This window comes from Pongo abelii, chromosome 5, assembly GCF_028885655.2.
Source record: "Pongo abelii isolate AG06213 chromosome 5, NHGRI_mPonAbe1-v2.0_pri, whole genome shotgun sequence".
Classification (NCBI taxonomy): Eukaryota; Metazoa; Chordata; class Mammalia; order Primates; family Hominidae; genus Pongo; species Pongo abelii.
Genome location: NC_071990.2, coordinates 152,564,885 through 152,582,023, shown reverse-complemented (window position 1 = coordinate 152,582,023; position 17,139 = coordinate 152,564,885). Strand labels below are relative to the sequence as shown.

At 43.9% G+C, this 17,139-nt stretch overlaps 1 protein-coding gene and 1 non-coding gene across 10 annotated transcripts in view; both read right to left on the bottom strand.

Moving 5' to 3' along the window:
• MTHFD1L (methylenetetrahydrofolate dehydrogenase (NADP+ dependent) 1 like) overlaps window positions 1–17,139 on the bottom strand; it is a 240,498-nt gene that overhangs the window by 148,722 nt on the left and 74,637 nt on the right. For 8 of the 9 annotated variants that reach the window (XM_024248174.3, XM_002817487.6, XM_063725059.1 and 5 more), the window contains exons 13-16: window positions 16,545–16,591; window positions 10,687–10,794; window positions 9,763–9,837; window positions 6,191–6,293 (exon numbers count right to left, since the gene is read on the bottom strand). In XM_024248174.3, coding sequence (XP_024103942.2) covers window positions 6,191–6,293; window positions 9,763–9,837; window positions 10,687–10,794; window positions 16,545–16,591 — 333 coding nt within the window. Of the gene's footprint in view, window positions 1–1,945; window positions 5,217–6,190; window positions 6,294–9,762; window positions 9,838–10,686; window positions 10,795–16,544; window positions 16,592–17,139 lie in introns of those variants that run through there. The other variant, XM_054558321.2, reaches the window with a different exon arrangement.
• On the bottom strand, window positions 15,962–16,068 carry LOC112133991 (U6 spliceosomal RNA). Its single transcript, XR_002915586.1, has one exon. It is a non-coding gene; the product is annotated as a U6 spliceosomal RNA (small nuclear RNA).

Sequence of the window (17,139 nt, the reverse complement as noted above, 5' to 3'; positions counted from 1 at the left end):
TCATGTTGATACATGAATGGATGTTGAAAACACGGTGCATAGTGAAATAAGCCAGATACAGAAAGGCAAGTACTGTATGAGTCCACTTATATCAGGCACCTAGAATAGGCAGGGGCAGAAGAGGGGAGTAATTATTTAATGGATAAGGAGGTTTTGTTGGGGATAATGAAAAGGTTCTGGGTATAGATAGTGATGATAGTGTAATCATTGTGAATGTATTTAATGCCATGAATTGTGTGCTTACAAATGGGGAAAAACATTATGTTATGTATATTTTACCACTATTTTAAAAAGCAAAAGTAAATAAAGTAGTATTGTGGGGGGCGGGGGAGGGGGTGAATGGTGAATAGAGCGAGCACCAGTTCTCTTTATTTTCTTCACTGGCTTATTTGAATTTCAGTTATTGGTTGGGTGTGGTGGCACACACCTCCCAGCACTTTGGGAGGCTGAGGCAGGAGGATCACCTAGGAATTTGAGAAGAGCCTGGGCAACACAGTGAGACCTTGTCTCTACAAAGAATACAAAAATGAGGTGGGAGGACTGCTTGAGTCTGGGGGGTTAAGGCTGCAATGACCATGATTGTGTCTCTGCACTCCCATTTGGGAGATGGAAGTGAGACCTTGTCTCTCTTTTTTTTTTTTTGTCACCCAGGCTGGAGTGCAATGGCACGATCTCGGCTCACTACAACCTTTGCCTCCTGGGATCAAGCAATTCTCCTGTCTCAGCCTCCCAAGTAGCTGGGATTACAGGCGCCTGCCACCACACCTGGCTAATTTTTTGTATTTTTAGAAGAGATGGGGTTTTGCGATGTTGACCAGGCTGGTCTTGAACTCCTGACCTCATGTGATCCACCTGCCTCGGCCTCCCAAAGTGCTGGGATTACAGGCGTGAGCCACTGCACCTAGCCAAGACCCTGTCTCAAAACAAAACAAAACAAGAATTACAGTTATTTACATTTTGTGAGAATTAGGTTTGGTTTAGTGAATGCCAATGCAACAAAACAAAGCCAGGACCCTGACTTTGTTAATTTATGCAGCTTCAAATAACAAGCTGTCCACATTGACAATTTAGATCCACTTTACTCAATGTATATGATATAGAATTTATGAAAATGGTGATGGAAATTACGTATTTGGTACTACAGGATGAAGAAAGTTAACCTTTTCTTTCACATGCAAAGCACTAGCAGGCCAGCTTGCCCTCTTGGCCTGTGGCTGTTCCCTGACTCGGCTGTTGTTTATAACAAGCTGTCTTTATAACAAGCTCCCTCTCTCTCACACACACTCAGACACACTCACACCCTCACACAAACACCAACTGACACTCATATAAACACACAGAAACCTTCTTTATGAGTTTTTCAGCTATAGGCAGAGCATATACAAAATGAAAGGCCTGCTTTTCAATGTTATCACCAGCCACCACTGTTCTTCCCAAGATGTACATGGGGTGCAAAGTCAATCAACTAAAAACGTCTTTCCTGCTCTGTAGTATACACGATCTTCGCACCAGATTGAGGGGATCTTTCTATCAAATTTCTTTAAAATCAACAAGAGAAATTCAGTTGTTTTTTATTTAGCAAAGAGAAAACAAGAAAAAAAAATGTCTGGCAAGATCAACTAGAATCAGTGGCCTCCAAAGCCCACCTCTGCCTTTAACATAGCCCGGTAAGTGATGCATCAGTGATACATAAGAAATGTGGAGGTTAAATTCCAGCCCACAAGAAAGATACTAGAAAGTAACCCTAAGTTAGTGATCCAAAATGGAATTCCTGGTCTCTGAATGACAGAACTAAAGGTGGAATAAGAAACACTTATTCACTCCTGGAATATGTCCTGAGGGGCTACTTGTGCCTAGTCCTGAGCCAGCTGTACAGAGATATAGTGAAGACAGTGCCAGCCCCTGATGTAAGGCATGCTAGGACAATGCCAGTGGGTGTGGGGGTGGAGGCAGCAGGGGGAGATCTGTTTGCTTATTTTTTGCTCTGGACCATCTCTTTTAGTACTACAGTGCTGACTATACTACAGTGCTGACTCTGTCCTAAGGAACATCCACAGTATGCCTAATGGCTGATGAAACAGCCAATATTGGCTGAGAGCCTGGCAGTACAAGGTGTTCAATCAGGGGCTGGTCCACTGTTTCAGCTCCAATGGAAGACACAGTACTGATTCCCTAGAGCGTTGTTGGGGCAAGGAACCGCCACTTGATGGTTGATTCCCTGAGGCTGAGGGAGGCTTGTGGGCCCTTGGTCCATGGCCAGGAGTTGGGCATGCGAGGGAGATGGAGAGACGGCAAGCCTGTGAGGCCCCAGGGCTCGGATAGGCAGAGGCTCATCTGTGCAAAATTGTGCTCTGTAACAAAATGGCTATATGTCTACATTTTCTTCTGCTTATGTTAAGTATTTCTGGAAAGGTCTGTGGGTTCCTTGTTCCACTCTGGGTCCAGGAACACGAGGCCTTTAAACTTTCGGTATGAGGCATAAGATGAAACAATCTGCTGGACACGGTGGCTCATGCCTGTAATCACAGCACTTTGGGAGGCCGAGGCTGGCGGATCACGAGGTCAGGAAATCAAGACCATCCTGGCCAACATGATGAAACCCCATCTCTACTAAAAATACAAAAATTCGCTGGGCATGGTGGCGCATGCCTGTAGTTCCAGCTACTCAGGAGGCTGAGGCAGGATAATCGCTTGATCCAGGGAGTTGGAGGTTGCAGTGAGCCGAGATCGCACCACTGCACTCCAGCCTGGCAAGACAGTGAGACTCCGTCTCAAAAAAAAAAGATGAAACAATCATCAGATTTTGTACACAGGCTGAAAGGAAGGGGTGGTCATTAAATGGCGCAACATCCATATGGCCTGAGAAGAAGGTCTCACTCCCACCACCGTGTACCCTGACTGTCCTGCTCTAGTTGTCAAATCAAATAAGGATCCAATCTCATCACAAGGGTTACATTCGTTCTAGGTTTAAGCCAAAAAACCCTACTAGCAAATGTTCTCAATTCTTTTGATGAAAAGTCCTATTTCTGATATTAATTCATGGTCATAAGAGCCAAACTACTTATCAAATGTCATTCCAAATTCCTCTGACCCAGGTAGCTTGTTCACAGCAATGAAGTTTTCTTTACTTCAGTGCCCTGAACAATAATGGAATTCAAATTTTTTTCTGGAATAATTTTGTAAAGTTGTCACTTCCATTAAAAGTGATTCACGACCACAAAACACTTCAGTCCTTCCTGGCTCCAGAGAGAAACCAATTGCAGACCAGACCTAGGTATAAAAGATGATGTAGCCTTTCTCTTCCAAGATCCATGTCTAAGCCATTGCCCTGTTTCTGATGGCTGCTCAGGCTGGAGCCCCAGAGCAGATACCAAAGAATACCAATTGGCATAAAACTTTCTCTTTTAGCACATCCATATGCTTGGTTTAAAATACACTAATTTCCACCTTCGTGATTTTCCTATCATCAGTAAACCTCCAAAAAAGTTTTGAAGAGTAACACAAAATCACAAATGCTTTGAAAAAAAAAAAAAAGATGACAATACATTTTGGACATGATGACATTTTAATAATAAATCTTCCTAGTTATAAAAAAAATTTTCAGAGAAAATATGTAGGCTTCTCAATAAAATGCTTAAAGTATTCATGTCCATTATTTAAAATGCTATTGGTGTTTTCAAGAACTGAGCCTTGCTTAAGTAAGTTGTGGTTCATCCACAAAGGAATATTTTAGAGTATTTAAAATGGCCATTACAACAAAGAGCTAACAAAATACAAAATGCTTATGATACAAATGAATGAAACTTGTAGGATATAAAATCTATACACTTAAGTTATAACTAGAGTTATACCAGAAAACTAGATGCACACAAAAAACTACGAATAGTAGTTTTATTAGTATAGCAAGGTTTTTAAAATTCTTTTGAGACATTTCCAAAATCTCTATAATGTTATTACTTATTTCAAAATGAAAAATGTATCCTTGAAAGTTTCTAGGCTAGGTGCAGTGGTTCATGTCTGTAATCCCAGCACTTTGGGAGGCCAAGGCAGGAAGATCACCTGAGCTCAGGAGTTTGAGACCAGCCTGGGCAACATGATGAAACCCCATCTCTACTAAAAATACGAAAATTAGCTGACTGTTGTGGCGCACAGCCTCCAGCTACTCGGGAGACTGAGGCAGGAGAATTGCTTGAGCCTGGGAGGCGGAGCTTGCAGTGAGTGGAGATTGCACCACTGCACTCCAACCTGGGTGACAGAATGAGGCCCTGTCTCAAAAAAAAAAAAAAAACCCACAAAGTTTCCAAGGAGACTTTAGTTTAGTTTGGGAGACAAAGACACTCAAAAAAACTACCCAAGCCAGGCACAGTGGCTCATGCCTGTAATCCCAGCACTTTGGGAGGCTGAGGTGGGCAGATCATTTGAGGTCAGGAGTTCCAGACCAGCCTGGCCAACATGGTGAAACCCCATCTCTACTAAAAATACAAAAATTAGCCATGTGTAGTGGTGTGTGCCTGTAATCCCAGCTACTCGTAAGGATGAGGCAAGAGAATCGACTGTGCCAGTGAGGCAGAGGTTGCAGTGAGCCTAGATCGCACCACTGCACTTCAGCCTAGGTGACAGAGCAAGTGAGACTCTGTCTCAAAATAACAACAAACAAAAAACTCTACTCAATACAGCTATCACCATAGTGACTTCTGATGATCGTGTGGGCAGAGCTTCCGGGTCTGGAAAGGATGCTTATGTTTCAGTGAAGCCTCCCAGCAAGGCAGCTGGAATTATGATTCCATTTTAAAGATGAGGAAACTGAGTGAGCAGTCTGTCCAAAGTTGTGCAGCCCATAAACCGCAGAGCCAACGCTCAGTCTCTGGTCTTCGTCTCTCTACCTCATGGTTTGTGGGACAGCACTAAATTCTTAATGGACTGGCTGGGTGGATTCCCAGAAGGGAAGCTCCCTGAAGGGACGAGACCCAGGTGCATCTTGGAGGGCAAGACTGGCCTAGGCAGGAGACAGGATGGAGACGGCCCAGCTAGGGCTGGCAGCAGGACGGAAGTCGGCACTCCTGACTAGAAAGCAGGCAGGGAGCAGAGGGAGGGAAGCCACTGCGGGTGTCCTGAAGGTCAAGCTCTGCGATGGCAACTCTATCACCCAGGATGTGGGGAGCCACTGGAGGCCTCTGATCACAACGGGATATCTCTGTTAATGTGAACCCTCTGAACTGGGGGATGGAAATGGAAGCAAGATAATCTATTAGTCGGGAACTGCTATAAAATGCGCATCTGATAAATATGTTCCAAATGTGAGTATAAAGAGGTAAATGAGGGCACAAGTATGAGAAGAATAATCCAGGAAGAATCAGGGATCCATGCCATCGAACATTTCTGCAGTTGCGTAGGGTTCATAAAGTGTGGTTGCCGTGTTTCTGTGCAGCGTATGTGACCATCTCCATCTCCAACGCCAAGAACATGCATGCGACTTGCTCGAGGTCATGCAGTGAGTCAGTGGCAGGGGAGACACACACTCAGGGCTCCTGACTTCCTGTTTAGTGCATTTCCCTCTGTCCCATCCCATAGTGAGCGATGAGACTGAGGGCAGTGTGGGAGAAGGAAGGGGACATCACAGCTGAGAGGGAAGCAAGGAAGTCGAGGTGGTGGGGAGCTCACGGGGAGTCCACCCGGCTGCATTTGAAGCGGTGGAGGGATGCCTCGTTAAGTGGGTGAAAGCACATATCAGACTCGGAGGAAAATCCAGCACTGGAAACACACAGAGAGCTGCCGAGAGCCAGTGGTAAGGAAGTGAACAGAAGAAGGTGGGATGGTGGGTGGAGGAGGAGCAGGACAAAGCCAGGGAGGCATGGTCTTTAAAAAAAGTTTTTTTTTTTTCTTCTTAATATAGAGACAAGAGGCCAAAGGAGAGAGAAATAGAAGAGAAAATCAGGTAATTTTCCTTGGAAATTTGGAAGACATAGGAGGAGACGGGATTGAGCCTGGACAGAATTTTTGTTTTAATTGGAGGCAAGGATAAGGGAGGGTGGTACGATAATAGTAACTGAAATAAATGGTAGGAATATGAAGCACAGGCTGGGAAGACCACTGGACAGGATCAAACTGTAAGTTTCTGAATTTAAGCGCTTCGGCTCGAACATGCCTCCCCACCTGGCCATCAGCCTGCTGGCATCTCCCCAGCACCCACCTCTCTGCCACGTGATGGTAGATGGGTCGATGTCGAGACGGGCAAATTTACTCACTTCCTCTTCTGTCAGTGTGTTCGGATCAGTCTTATTTATTCCCAGTTTCTAATGATTAAGAAGAAAAAAGGTGAGAAGTTTGAGAAGAAACAGAAAGCAAAGGGTCACCAAAATTATCCCTCTAATTTTATTTTCTCCATGATTGGTAAAGCCTTTTAAAAAACTAAACTGGCACTTTGGGAGGCCCAGGTGGGCAGATCACCTGAGGTCAGGAGTTCGCGACCAGCCTAACCAACATGGAGAAACCCCATCTTTACTAAAAATGCAAAAATCAGCCGGGCATGGTAGGGCATGCCTGTAATCCCAGCTACTTGGGAGGCTGAGGCAGGAGAATTGCTGTAACCCGGGAGGCGGAGGTTGCAGTGAGCCGAAATCATGCCATTGCACTCCAGCCTGGGCAACAAGAGCGAAACTCCGTCTCAAAACAAACAAACAAACAAACAAACAAAAAAACTAAACTGGGCCAGGTGCCGGGGCTCACGCCTGTAATCCTAGCACTTTGGAAGGTCAAGGCAGGTGGATCACCTGAGGTCAGGAGTTCGAGACCAGACTGGCCAACATGGTGAATCCCCGTCTCTACTAAAAAATACAAAAAAAAAATTAGCCAGGTATGGTGGAGAGCACCTGTAATCCCAGCTACTTGGGAGGCTGAGGCAGGAGAATCACTTGAACCTGGGAGGCAGAGGTTGCAATGAGCTATCCTACCATTGCACTCCAGCCTGAGTGACAGAGCAAGACTCTGTCTCCAAAAAAACCAAAAAACAAAAATCAAAACTAAGCTGGGCATGGTGGCTCACACCTGTAATCCCAGCACTTTGGGAGGCTGAGGTGGGCGGATGACCTGAGGTCAGGAGTTCGAGACCAGCCTGACCAACATGGAGAAATCCCATCTCTACTAAAAATACAAAATTAGCCTGCATGGTGGTGCATGCCTATAATCCCAGCTACTTGGGAGGCTGAGGCAGGAGAATCTCTTGAACCTGGGAGGCAGAAGTTGCTGTGAGCCAAGATCACGCCATTGCACTCTAGCCTGGACAACAAAAGCAAAACTCCGTCTCAAAAAAAAAAAAAAAAACCTAAACTAAACTGAACTTTGAGTGAATTATAGGTTAGGCCAAGTCAGACAAATATCTAGGGCCAGATTTCTTCTACGAGTAAGATACTGCGAGTTTGTAATAGACTCTGAAAAGGATTGATCTGAAGATGTCCTGCGGTGGACAGCATACAGCTAACTACCACTGTGCCTGCTGCTGGCTGCGTCAGCCAGGGGCTCCTTGGGCTGCTCTATGTGGCCACCAGGTGCCCTGCTCAGAAGAGTCATAAACTCCTGTCTGTCCATATAATTGATGCCGCAGTTCATTAGTTTTCAAATACAAATACCAGTAATTCAAGTTAAGTTTATTCCTATGTTTCAAAGTAAGTTATTCCTAATTCATGGAGGAGAAAAAAAATTAAAACTTTTAATGCCCAGCCAATTTTTAAATTTTTTGTAGAGACGGGGGTCTTGCTATGTTGCCTGGGCTGGTCATGAACTCCTGGGCTCAAGCAATCCTCTTGTCTTGGCCTCCCAAAGTGCTGAGATTACAGGGGTGAGCTACCGTGCCCAGCCAAGAAATCTTCCTATTTTCTGTAAATAAAACATTTTAAGAAAGTGATTTTTGGCTGGGTGTGGTGGCTAATGCCTGTAATCCCAGCACTTTGGGAGGCTGAAGCAGGTGGATCACCTGAGGTCAGGAGTTCGAGACCAGCCTGGCCAACATGGTGAAGCCCCTTCTCTACTAAATATACAAAAAATTAGCTGGCATGGTGGTGGGCACCTGTAACCCCAGCTACTCGGAAGGCTGAGGCAGAACTGCTTGAACTGGGAGGCGGAGGTTGCAGTGAGCCGAGATCGTGCCATTGCACTCCAGCCTGGGCAACAGAGCAAGACTGTCTTTCACACACACACACAGACAAAATAGTGATTTTTTTTTTTTTTTTTTTGAGATGGATTCTTGCTCTGTTGCCCAGGCTGGAGTGCAACGGCGCGATCTCGGGTCACTACAAGCTCCACCTCCTGGGTTCACGCCATTCTCCTGCCCCAGCCTCCCGAGTAGCTGGGACTACAGGCGCCTGCCACCACGCTTGGCTAACTTTTTGTATTTTTAGTAGAGACGGGGTTTCACCGTGTTAGCCAGGATGGTCTCGATCTCCTGACCTCAGGGTCCGCCTGCCTCGGTCTCCCAAAGTGCTGGGATTACAGGCATGAGCCACCGCGCCCAGCAAAATAGTGATTTTTAATGAAGCATAAAAAAGATTTGGGAAACAGAAACTGCATGTTGTTATAGCTGCCGAGGATGGAATTACTCACTACTTCAACACACTGAACTTGGTTCAGTAAGAGGCAGGAGGTGAATTTTTAAAACCACTTAATACCAACCAGTAAGGTTGTAAGTTATACCATTTAGGGTTATTTTTTAGTCTCTGAAACAGGACTAGCAGCAAGCAATATGATTAGAAGACCAGAGGCAGCATATGGCATCAGAAAAAAGATAAGACAGGTTTTAAGAATTAAGATGGCATACACAAGTAGAATTGTAGTGTTTGCTGCAACAAAAACATAGATGAGGCTGGGTACAGTAGCTCATGCCTGTAATCCCGGCACTCTGGGAGGCCAAGGTGGATGGATCACCTGAGGTCAGGAGTTTGAGACCAGCCTGGCCAACATGGTGAAATCCCATCTGTACTGAAAATACAAAAATTAGCCGGGCGCAGTGGTGTGTGTCTGTAATCACAGCTACTTGGGAGGCTGAGGCAGGAGAATCACTTGAACTAGGGAGGTGGAGGTTGCAGTGAGCCGAGATCATGCCACTGCACTCCAGCCTGGGCAACAAGAGTAAAACTCTGTCTCAAAAAACAAAACAAAACAAAACAAAACAAAAAACCACAAATGAGATGGATTAGTTTTCAAAGGTTATCTTATAATTTCCTAGAAACTTAACAAATTTCATAAAAACATTTCACTTTAGAAAGAGAAGGACTCACCAAAAATTCTAATTTGTTATTTTTTTAAAGAGATGGGATCTTGCTGTGTTGCCCAGGCTGGCGTGCAGTGGCTATTCACAGGCGCCATCAGGGTGCACTATAACGTTGAAGTGCTTGGCTCAAGCAAACCTCTCATGTCAGCATCATGAGTAGCTCGGACTACAGGCATGTATGTGCTCCTGTGCCCAGCTAACTTGTCAGTTGACTAGGGTACTCATAAATTAGCAAAACAGTCCTCCATTTCATAGACGAAGAAACTGAGACTGAAAAAGGTTAATTAATTTGTCCACCTGGCTCTTTTGTGTAGAACCAGGGTTCAGGCTTCGAACACTGTGCTCTCTCTGCTCCAGTGTTCGGTCTCTGTAGAGTTTAATACCCAAAAGGATATCTGAAAACCAAAATCAAACCAAGTTGAAAATTTCAGGCCTTGACAATCTTTCTGATGTGTTTCTAGGATATTTTCTTTTTATAGAATTGCTAACTGGAAACTTACTTTTAGCCGAGGAAGTTGAATTTCTGAAAATTCTCTGACACCATTCACTGAAGGAACCAGCCGATTATACAGAGCCTACAAACACAAAACAAAACAAAAATGAGACCACACAAAAGTTAGTTGTCCATGAACTTGGACAATTCACAGGATATGACAAAAATTCATTACATTTATAACCAAACTATTTAGATAAAAGACCCTATTAAAATTTGTGGGCTAATATAAACAACGTTGACTGAAATTCTGTCATTTTCATAAAACTGACAAGATCTGAAATAATACACATTGCACAGAGTTTGCATAAATATATTTCTTGATCTATATCGCTACAACTACCATATGAAGATGTATCTGGATTATGTAGCAAAGACTCACTAAGGAACTACTTTAATTAGAGAAAGTGAGAACCCTTGTTGTAAAACATGTTCTGTCTGTGAGGAATTAGCTTCTGGTGGGCTGTCCCCTTTGGGGGTGTGGTTTAACTCAACCTACAAGCACATGAAGCCCAATAAGGGTCTCTGACATCTTTTCAGCACATCTAAAATAGCTCCACATAACATTAGTCTTAAAACGACATCTGTCCAATCCCCTTAGAATAGATTAGACATTGGACCTATGACTAGAATGAAGAGAACTGGTCTACCTACTATCTTTAAAACTAAAGACTCATCTTAGAGAATATTTGGCTTTTACAACATACTACAATTCTCCCAATAACTGGGCAGTGCTCATAAACCCATTTGAGAATCTGATCAAAGGATGGCTCCTTCTCCTTGGGAAATAGGGACATATGTAAAAATCACAAAATTGAATTGAATAACATTTCAACGTTTGCAGACACCAGAATTATTTCCACAAACTCCTTAACAATCCAGGAATTCCAGGATACAATACCCAAAATGGCTAGCAAAGCATCCTTCTCACCTTATCTGTTTGCGTGTTTTCGTGAAGAATCCTTGTGTCGATGGCGGCAGCCAGCAAGTTATTGGCAGCGGTGATAGCGTGGATGTCTCCAGTCAAGTGAAGGTTGAACTAGAGAAATAAGATATCTTTCTATTTATTTATTTTCAGAAATAGGGTCTCGCTTTGTTGCCCAGGCTGGAGTGCAGTGGCATGATCATAGCTCACTGTATTCTCAAACTCTTGGGCTCAAGCAATCCTCTCACCTAGGTCTACTGAGTAGGCTGGGACTATAGGTGCACACCACTGTGCCTGGCTAATTTTTGAATTTTCTGTAGAGACGGGGGTCTTGCTATGTTGCCTAGGCTTGTTATGAGCTCTTGGGCCACTGTGCTCGGCTAAGACATCTTCCTATTTGTTTTAAACAACTATGGAATTTAAGGACTGGATAAATAAAATAGCATGCAAATTACATATCCTTATAATGAACTGAGTCTATAGGAACGCCTAAATCAGAAAATCAAGGTTAAAGTCTTCCATGTGACAACAAAGAACCTTTGAGCAATTGCTCAGATCATAAATTCTTCCATCCTCAGGTTAAGGCAAAACATTCTGATGCATTTAATAATGAATCTCCTTATAGTCGCTCACTTTACGTTTATTCATTGTTTTATTATCTAGAAAACAGTATCATATCAAATATACTTTGGAGTGAGGCAGGGCATAAAATAAACAGTAACGATAAAATAATATGAAATATTACAGAACTTTGGAGAAATAAAGTATTTTACCCTCATGACTCCACTCATTCTGTTATTTTCCTTCCAGTCTCATGAGCACACATGATTATCATTCGTAGAATCAGCTTCCTACAAACTTCCAAGTTTCGTTTTTCACAAAACTTTTTCTATAATAATCTTTTGTATAGTTTATAGAAGCTGTATATGGTAGATGTACCAAAAGTTTCCGGCTGGATACATACGCTACTACCAAATGTTCACTTTTACAAGGAAGGCCACAGTTATAAAGAATACACACAAATAGCTTTTCCTTTTTTTAAAAAAATTAATTGCTAATGAGTAATATATTTTCAGGAGAGTAGTTACTAGATTAAATGAACTCTCTTTCTTTTCTTGTTTTATTATTATTTTTTTTTTGTAGAGACACAGTCTCACTACGTTGCACAGGTTGGTCTCAGATTCCTGGACTCAAGTGAACCTCTCACTTCAGCCTCCCAAAGTGCTAGGATTCCAGGCATGAGCCACCGCGCCCAGCCCTTGGGATCTTGATAATATCACCAAATTGCTTTTTGAAAGGGATGAAGTATTTTTATTTTATTTTGTTTTTTTTGAGACGGAGTTTTGCTCTTTCACCTAGGCTGGTGTGCAGTGGCATGATCTCAGCTCAATGCAACCTCTGCCTCCCAGGTTCAAGGGATTCTCCTGCCTCCCAAGTAGCTGGGACTACAGGCGCCTGCCACCACGCCTGGTTAATTTTTGTATTTTTAGTAGAGATGTGGTTTCACCATGTTGGCCAGGCTGGTCTCAAACTCCCGACCTTGTGATCTGCCCACCTCAGACTCTCAAAGTGCTGGGATTACAGGCATGAGCCACCACATCCGGCCTTTGGAATCTTGATAATATCACCAAATTGCTTTTTGAAAGAGATGAAGTGTCATCTGCAAAACACTAGCAGTAGATCAGTTACTTCAGAAATAAAGTAACTTTTAGACTAAGAAATAATTTAATACTTGAGAAAGTATTATTCTTTTTAAAGCTGCATTTCCTTAATTTCTTGGAAGGTTAAATATTTTCTTGTTAAAATTTTACTTTATAACATAAAATAATGTTAACTGGAGAAAACATGAAAAGTTACATATGTATAATATTTTATAAATATATATTTGTACTTTTAAATATTGGAATCATAACATCATAACAGTTTATACTTTAGCCCTTACACTCTCAATATAGCAAGCATTTTTACACCATTAAAGATTCTTCAAAATACAGTTAACTTGATGTCCTATTATTATCCCCCCATTTTTTAATGTTATAAACTATGTGAGGGTATATTTAATTTAAAATGATCTATTTTCCCATACATTCATTTTTTCCTTAGGGTACACTAAAAATGAATTTATTTGGGCCAAAGGATATGCACGGTAAAACACTTAATATGTATTTCTACTCTTCTTCCTGAAGTGTTTTTATCAACATACACTTCCCAGCAGTGTGTGGGAGTCCATTTCAATTTCTTTGCCAAAATTTGGTATCATAACTACTTTGAAAAATCCAGTTTTGTCAATTTGACAAGTAAAATGGTAATTGATAGTGGTTTTATTTTTATTTATTTATTTAGACACAGAGTCTCACTCTTGTTGCCTGGGCTGGAGTGCAGTGGCGTGATCTCGGCTCACTGCAACCTCTGCCTCCCAGGTTTGAGAGATCCTCCTGCCTCAGCCTCCCAAGTAGCTGGGATTACAGGCGCCTGCCACCACGCCCAGCTACTTTTTGTATTTTTAGTAGAGACGGGGTTTCCCCATGTTGGCCAGGCTGGTCTCGAACTCCTGACCTCAGGTGATCCACCCACCTCAGCCTCCCAAAGTGCTGGGATTACAGGCGTGAGCCACCGTGCCCGGCCTGATAGTGGTTTTAATGTAGATTTATTTACTTGATTATTGGTGAAGATGAATATGCATTTAGTTAATATTTCTTTTCCGATGTTTCTATTGAACTCTTTGGCCATTTCACAACTGGAATGTAAGTTTTGCTTTCCAGCCATCTACTGGATGTCCACCCTCATGTTTCATAGGCCTCTAAACTGACTCCCTCTGACTACCACCCTCCACCACACCCCACACCACACAGTTCAAACCTCATACCATCACTCCCCTGTTCTCTGCCTCAATAAATGAGTCCACTGAGTTGCTCAAGCCAGTACCATGGATGTTGTCCTTGAATCCTCCTCTTTTCTCACCCCCAACATCTAATCCTGCAAACATCAGCAAACAAATCTTAAACTGGTTTTTCCTCTTTTCCACCCTCACTGCCCCCATCCTGGGCCAAGTCACTGCCATCTTTCCCTGGGCTACTTCCATAGCCTTCCTCCTGGATTCATCATGTCTACTGAGAGGCCCCTGGTCCCTTCATCACACAGAAGACAGGGTGATTTTAATAAAACTCAATCTGCATTGTGTTATCTGTCAAGATCCCTTCAACGGCTGACCTTGGCACTTCAAATAAAATCCAGGTTCTTGGCTACAAATTGCAATCGCTCGACAGAGCTGGCGCCTGCACACTTCTCTACCTCAACCCCCCCCACTCCCGCTGGCCCACAGGGCTCCAGCCACTCTGGTGTCCTCCAGTTCCCTGAACAGGCCATACCCTTTCCTGCCTCAGGACTTTCCCACCAGCAGTTCCCACTGGCTGAATGCTCTCCCTCATTCTTCACAAGGCCGGCTCCTTCCCATCCTTCCAGTCATAGTGTTTTCACTTTCAATTCCTCAGTCCATCTGGAATTTATTCTAACATTTTTCCCTATGGTGATTTATTACGTTCTGTCCGGTACATATTGTCTGCGCCTGGCACACAGTCAACAAACATCTACTGTCAGACACGGGGCTCAGAGCTGGGAGGATACAGATGAAGAAAAGACTGGAGGCACTCAACTTCAAGGAACAAACTGCCTGAGTGTGTCTGGCCCACTCCACCCTCATAAGGTAGTCCTCTTGGCTGGGCGCGGTGGCTCACGCCTGTAATCCCAGCACTTTGGAAGACCGAGGTGGGTGGGTCACCTGAGGTCAGGAGTTCAAGACCGGCCTGACCAACACGGTGAAACCCCGTCTCTATTAAAATACAAAAATTAGCTGGGCGTGGTGGCAGGCACCTGTAATCCCAGCTTCTCGGGAGGCTGAGGCAGGAGAATCACTTGAATCCGGGAGGCAGAGGTTGCAGCGAGCCGAGATCGCACCATTGCACTCCAGCCTGGGTGACAGAGCGAGACTCCGTCTCAAAAAATAAAATAAAATAAAATAAAATAAAATAAAATAAAATAAAAGTAGCTCTCTCCTCCAAGCCATGCAGCTGATGCCGTAAACCAGCAGGACACCAATGTCCTTCCAATTTGCTGGCCAAACCCAAGCCATTCCCCTGTGTATGCCCCTTGTACACCATCTCTAATTTGGCCTCCTGGTTCTGGGTCTTGCTGGCTCATGAATGGTACCCATCCCCATTCTGACCTGAGGCCTGGGACGATTTTTTTCAGCAGTGCCTTGGACTACTCTTTCTCACCCCCATTCCCAGTACTTGAAGTTTCTACAGATTTTCTCTTTAGCTTCCCTGACACTCTGACCTCCATGGGTAAACACTTCTATTCCTTTGACAAAGTCAACAAGTACTTTCTAGTGAGTTCCTACTATGTGCTGGGCACTCTGCTCAATGCTGGGACCTGAGCCCTCAAGAAAAGGCCCGCAACTCACCACAGCCAACAGAACCAGATAGCTGTAAACACAGAGGGAGTCTGTGGGGTAGAGAAGAACCTTGACAAAAAACCTTGACTAAACTGGGTAAAGAGGACAGAAAAGGAAGAATGTTCCAGGCATGGGAAAATCCTGGAACCGAGAGAGAACAGGAAAAGAGTCTGCAAGGGCTGGGCACAGTGGCTCACGCCTGTAATCCTAACACTTTGGGAGGCCGAGACCAGCGGATTGCCTGAGCTCACGAGTTCTAGACAAGCCTGGCCAACATGGTGAAACCCCGTCTCTACTAAAATACAAAAAATCAGTCAGGCACAGTGGCAGTTGCCTGTAATCCCAGCTACTCAGGAGGCTGAGGCATGAGAATTGCTTGAACCTGGGAGGCAGAGGTTGCAGTGAGCCGAGACTGTGCCACTGCACTCCAGCCTGAGCAACAAAGCAAAACTCTGTCTCAAAAAAAAAAAGAGTCAGCAAGGAGCTTGATGCGGTGGAGAGAAGAAGGCAGGTGGGGACCTGCGGACAGGGAAGCAGGAGCAGCCGCCCACGAGGACCTCCTGTGCTGTGCTGGAGGGTGACAGGCAACGGTGGAAATGACAGAACAGGAGAGTGACCTGCTCAGATTTGGGTTTTGGAAGATTGCCCAGGCCCTGAATGATAAGGCTGATGCGGAGAGTGAAACTGAAAAGATCTGGTCACTGGTTGGTTACAGGCGACAAAGAGGTTATGTGGAACAAAGGTGGAGTTCTTACAGAAGTGAGAATTAACAACGCCAGTTCTTTTTGCCCATTTTCCTCTGGAACTCTTTTATTTTGGAGTTTTTTATTTTTAATGGGACACTTCACAAATTTGTGTGTCATCCTCGTGCAGGGACCATGCTAACCCTCTCTGTGTCATTCCAGTTTTAGTATCTGTGCTGCCGAGGCATGCACTGGAGCCTGAATTGACAGAGGGGAAGCGCCAAGTCTTCATGAACTTGGCAGTATGGCAGATGATCAAGGGAGGCACAGACCCACATTCTCTCATCCAGACCGGCAAGGCCAGCAGGGTTTCAAGATTCAGAATTTTTTGGAGTTTAGGAAGGCAGTGTGATTTACATGTAGTTTATTTGTAAAACACCCCAAGCAGGGGCTAGGTCAGCACCTGTTAATCAAAAATAATTTTTCCACAGCAATGTATATGAATATTCACGCCAAGTAGCACATACAAAATCCATATAATTATAGCTCATCACAGTAAATACTAGGGTTTGTCACTGCATGAGTTATGCAAACATTTTGGGGTTTCAGAGCCTTAATGACTTTGGGATTATGGATGAGGGTCTGTGGGCCTGTGTGGATGGGAGCAGAGACAAGATGTCAGGAAGGAAACACAGTGATAGCTGACCTGCATCTCTTCAAGGTCTTACCTCCTCCATGGGGATGACCTGGGCGTATCCACCACCCGCGGCTCCTCCTAAACAGCAGAGCAAGAGGCATTTCAAACAGGTCACCAAGTACAGCTGCCACGATGGACACAGCCCAAGGGACACAGCTCCCCAAAACCAACAGAGAGGCGTCACACCCAAGATGAAGTAACAAAAGGCAGTGAGAGACACTAATGGTTATATCCAAGCAGAACAGAAAAAAAAAAAAAAGTTGACACTTTGTCTAACTATACCTCTGTTTCTTTGCTTAAAAAAAAAAAAAGGTAAAAATAGAGCAGATGTCATTACTGTAAAACATACCAGGATATGAGAATATTTTGTTAATTTATTATTAGATCTCTGTGACTATACTTTATCTAAATCAATTGTATATGATTTCATATCTGAGAAAACTTTGTTTAAAAAAAATACAGTGTGGCTGGGTGAGGTTGCTCATGCCTGTAAACCCAGCACTTTGGGAGGCTGAAGCGGGCAGATCACTTGAGGTCAGGAGTTCGAGACCAGCCTGGCCAATATGATGAAACCCCATCTCTATTAAAAATATAAAAATTAGCTAGGCATGGTGGCGGGTGCCTGT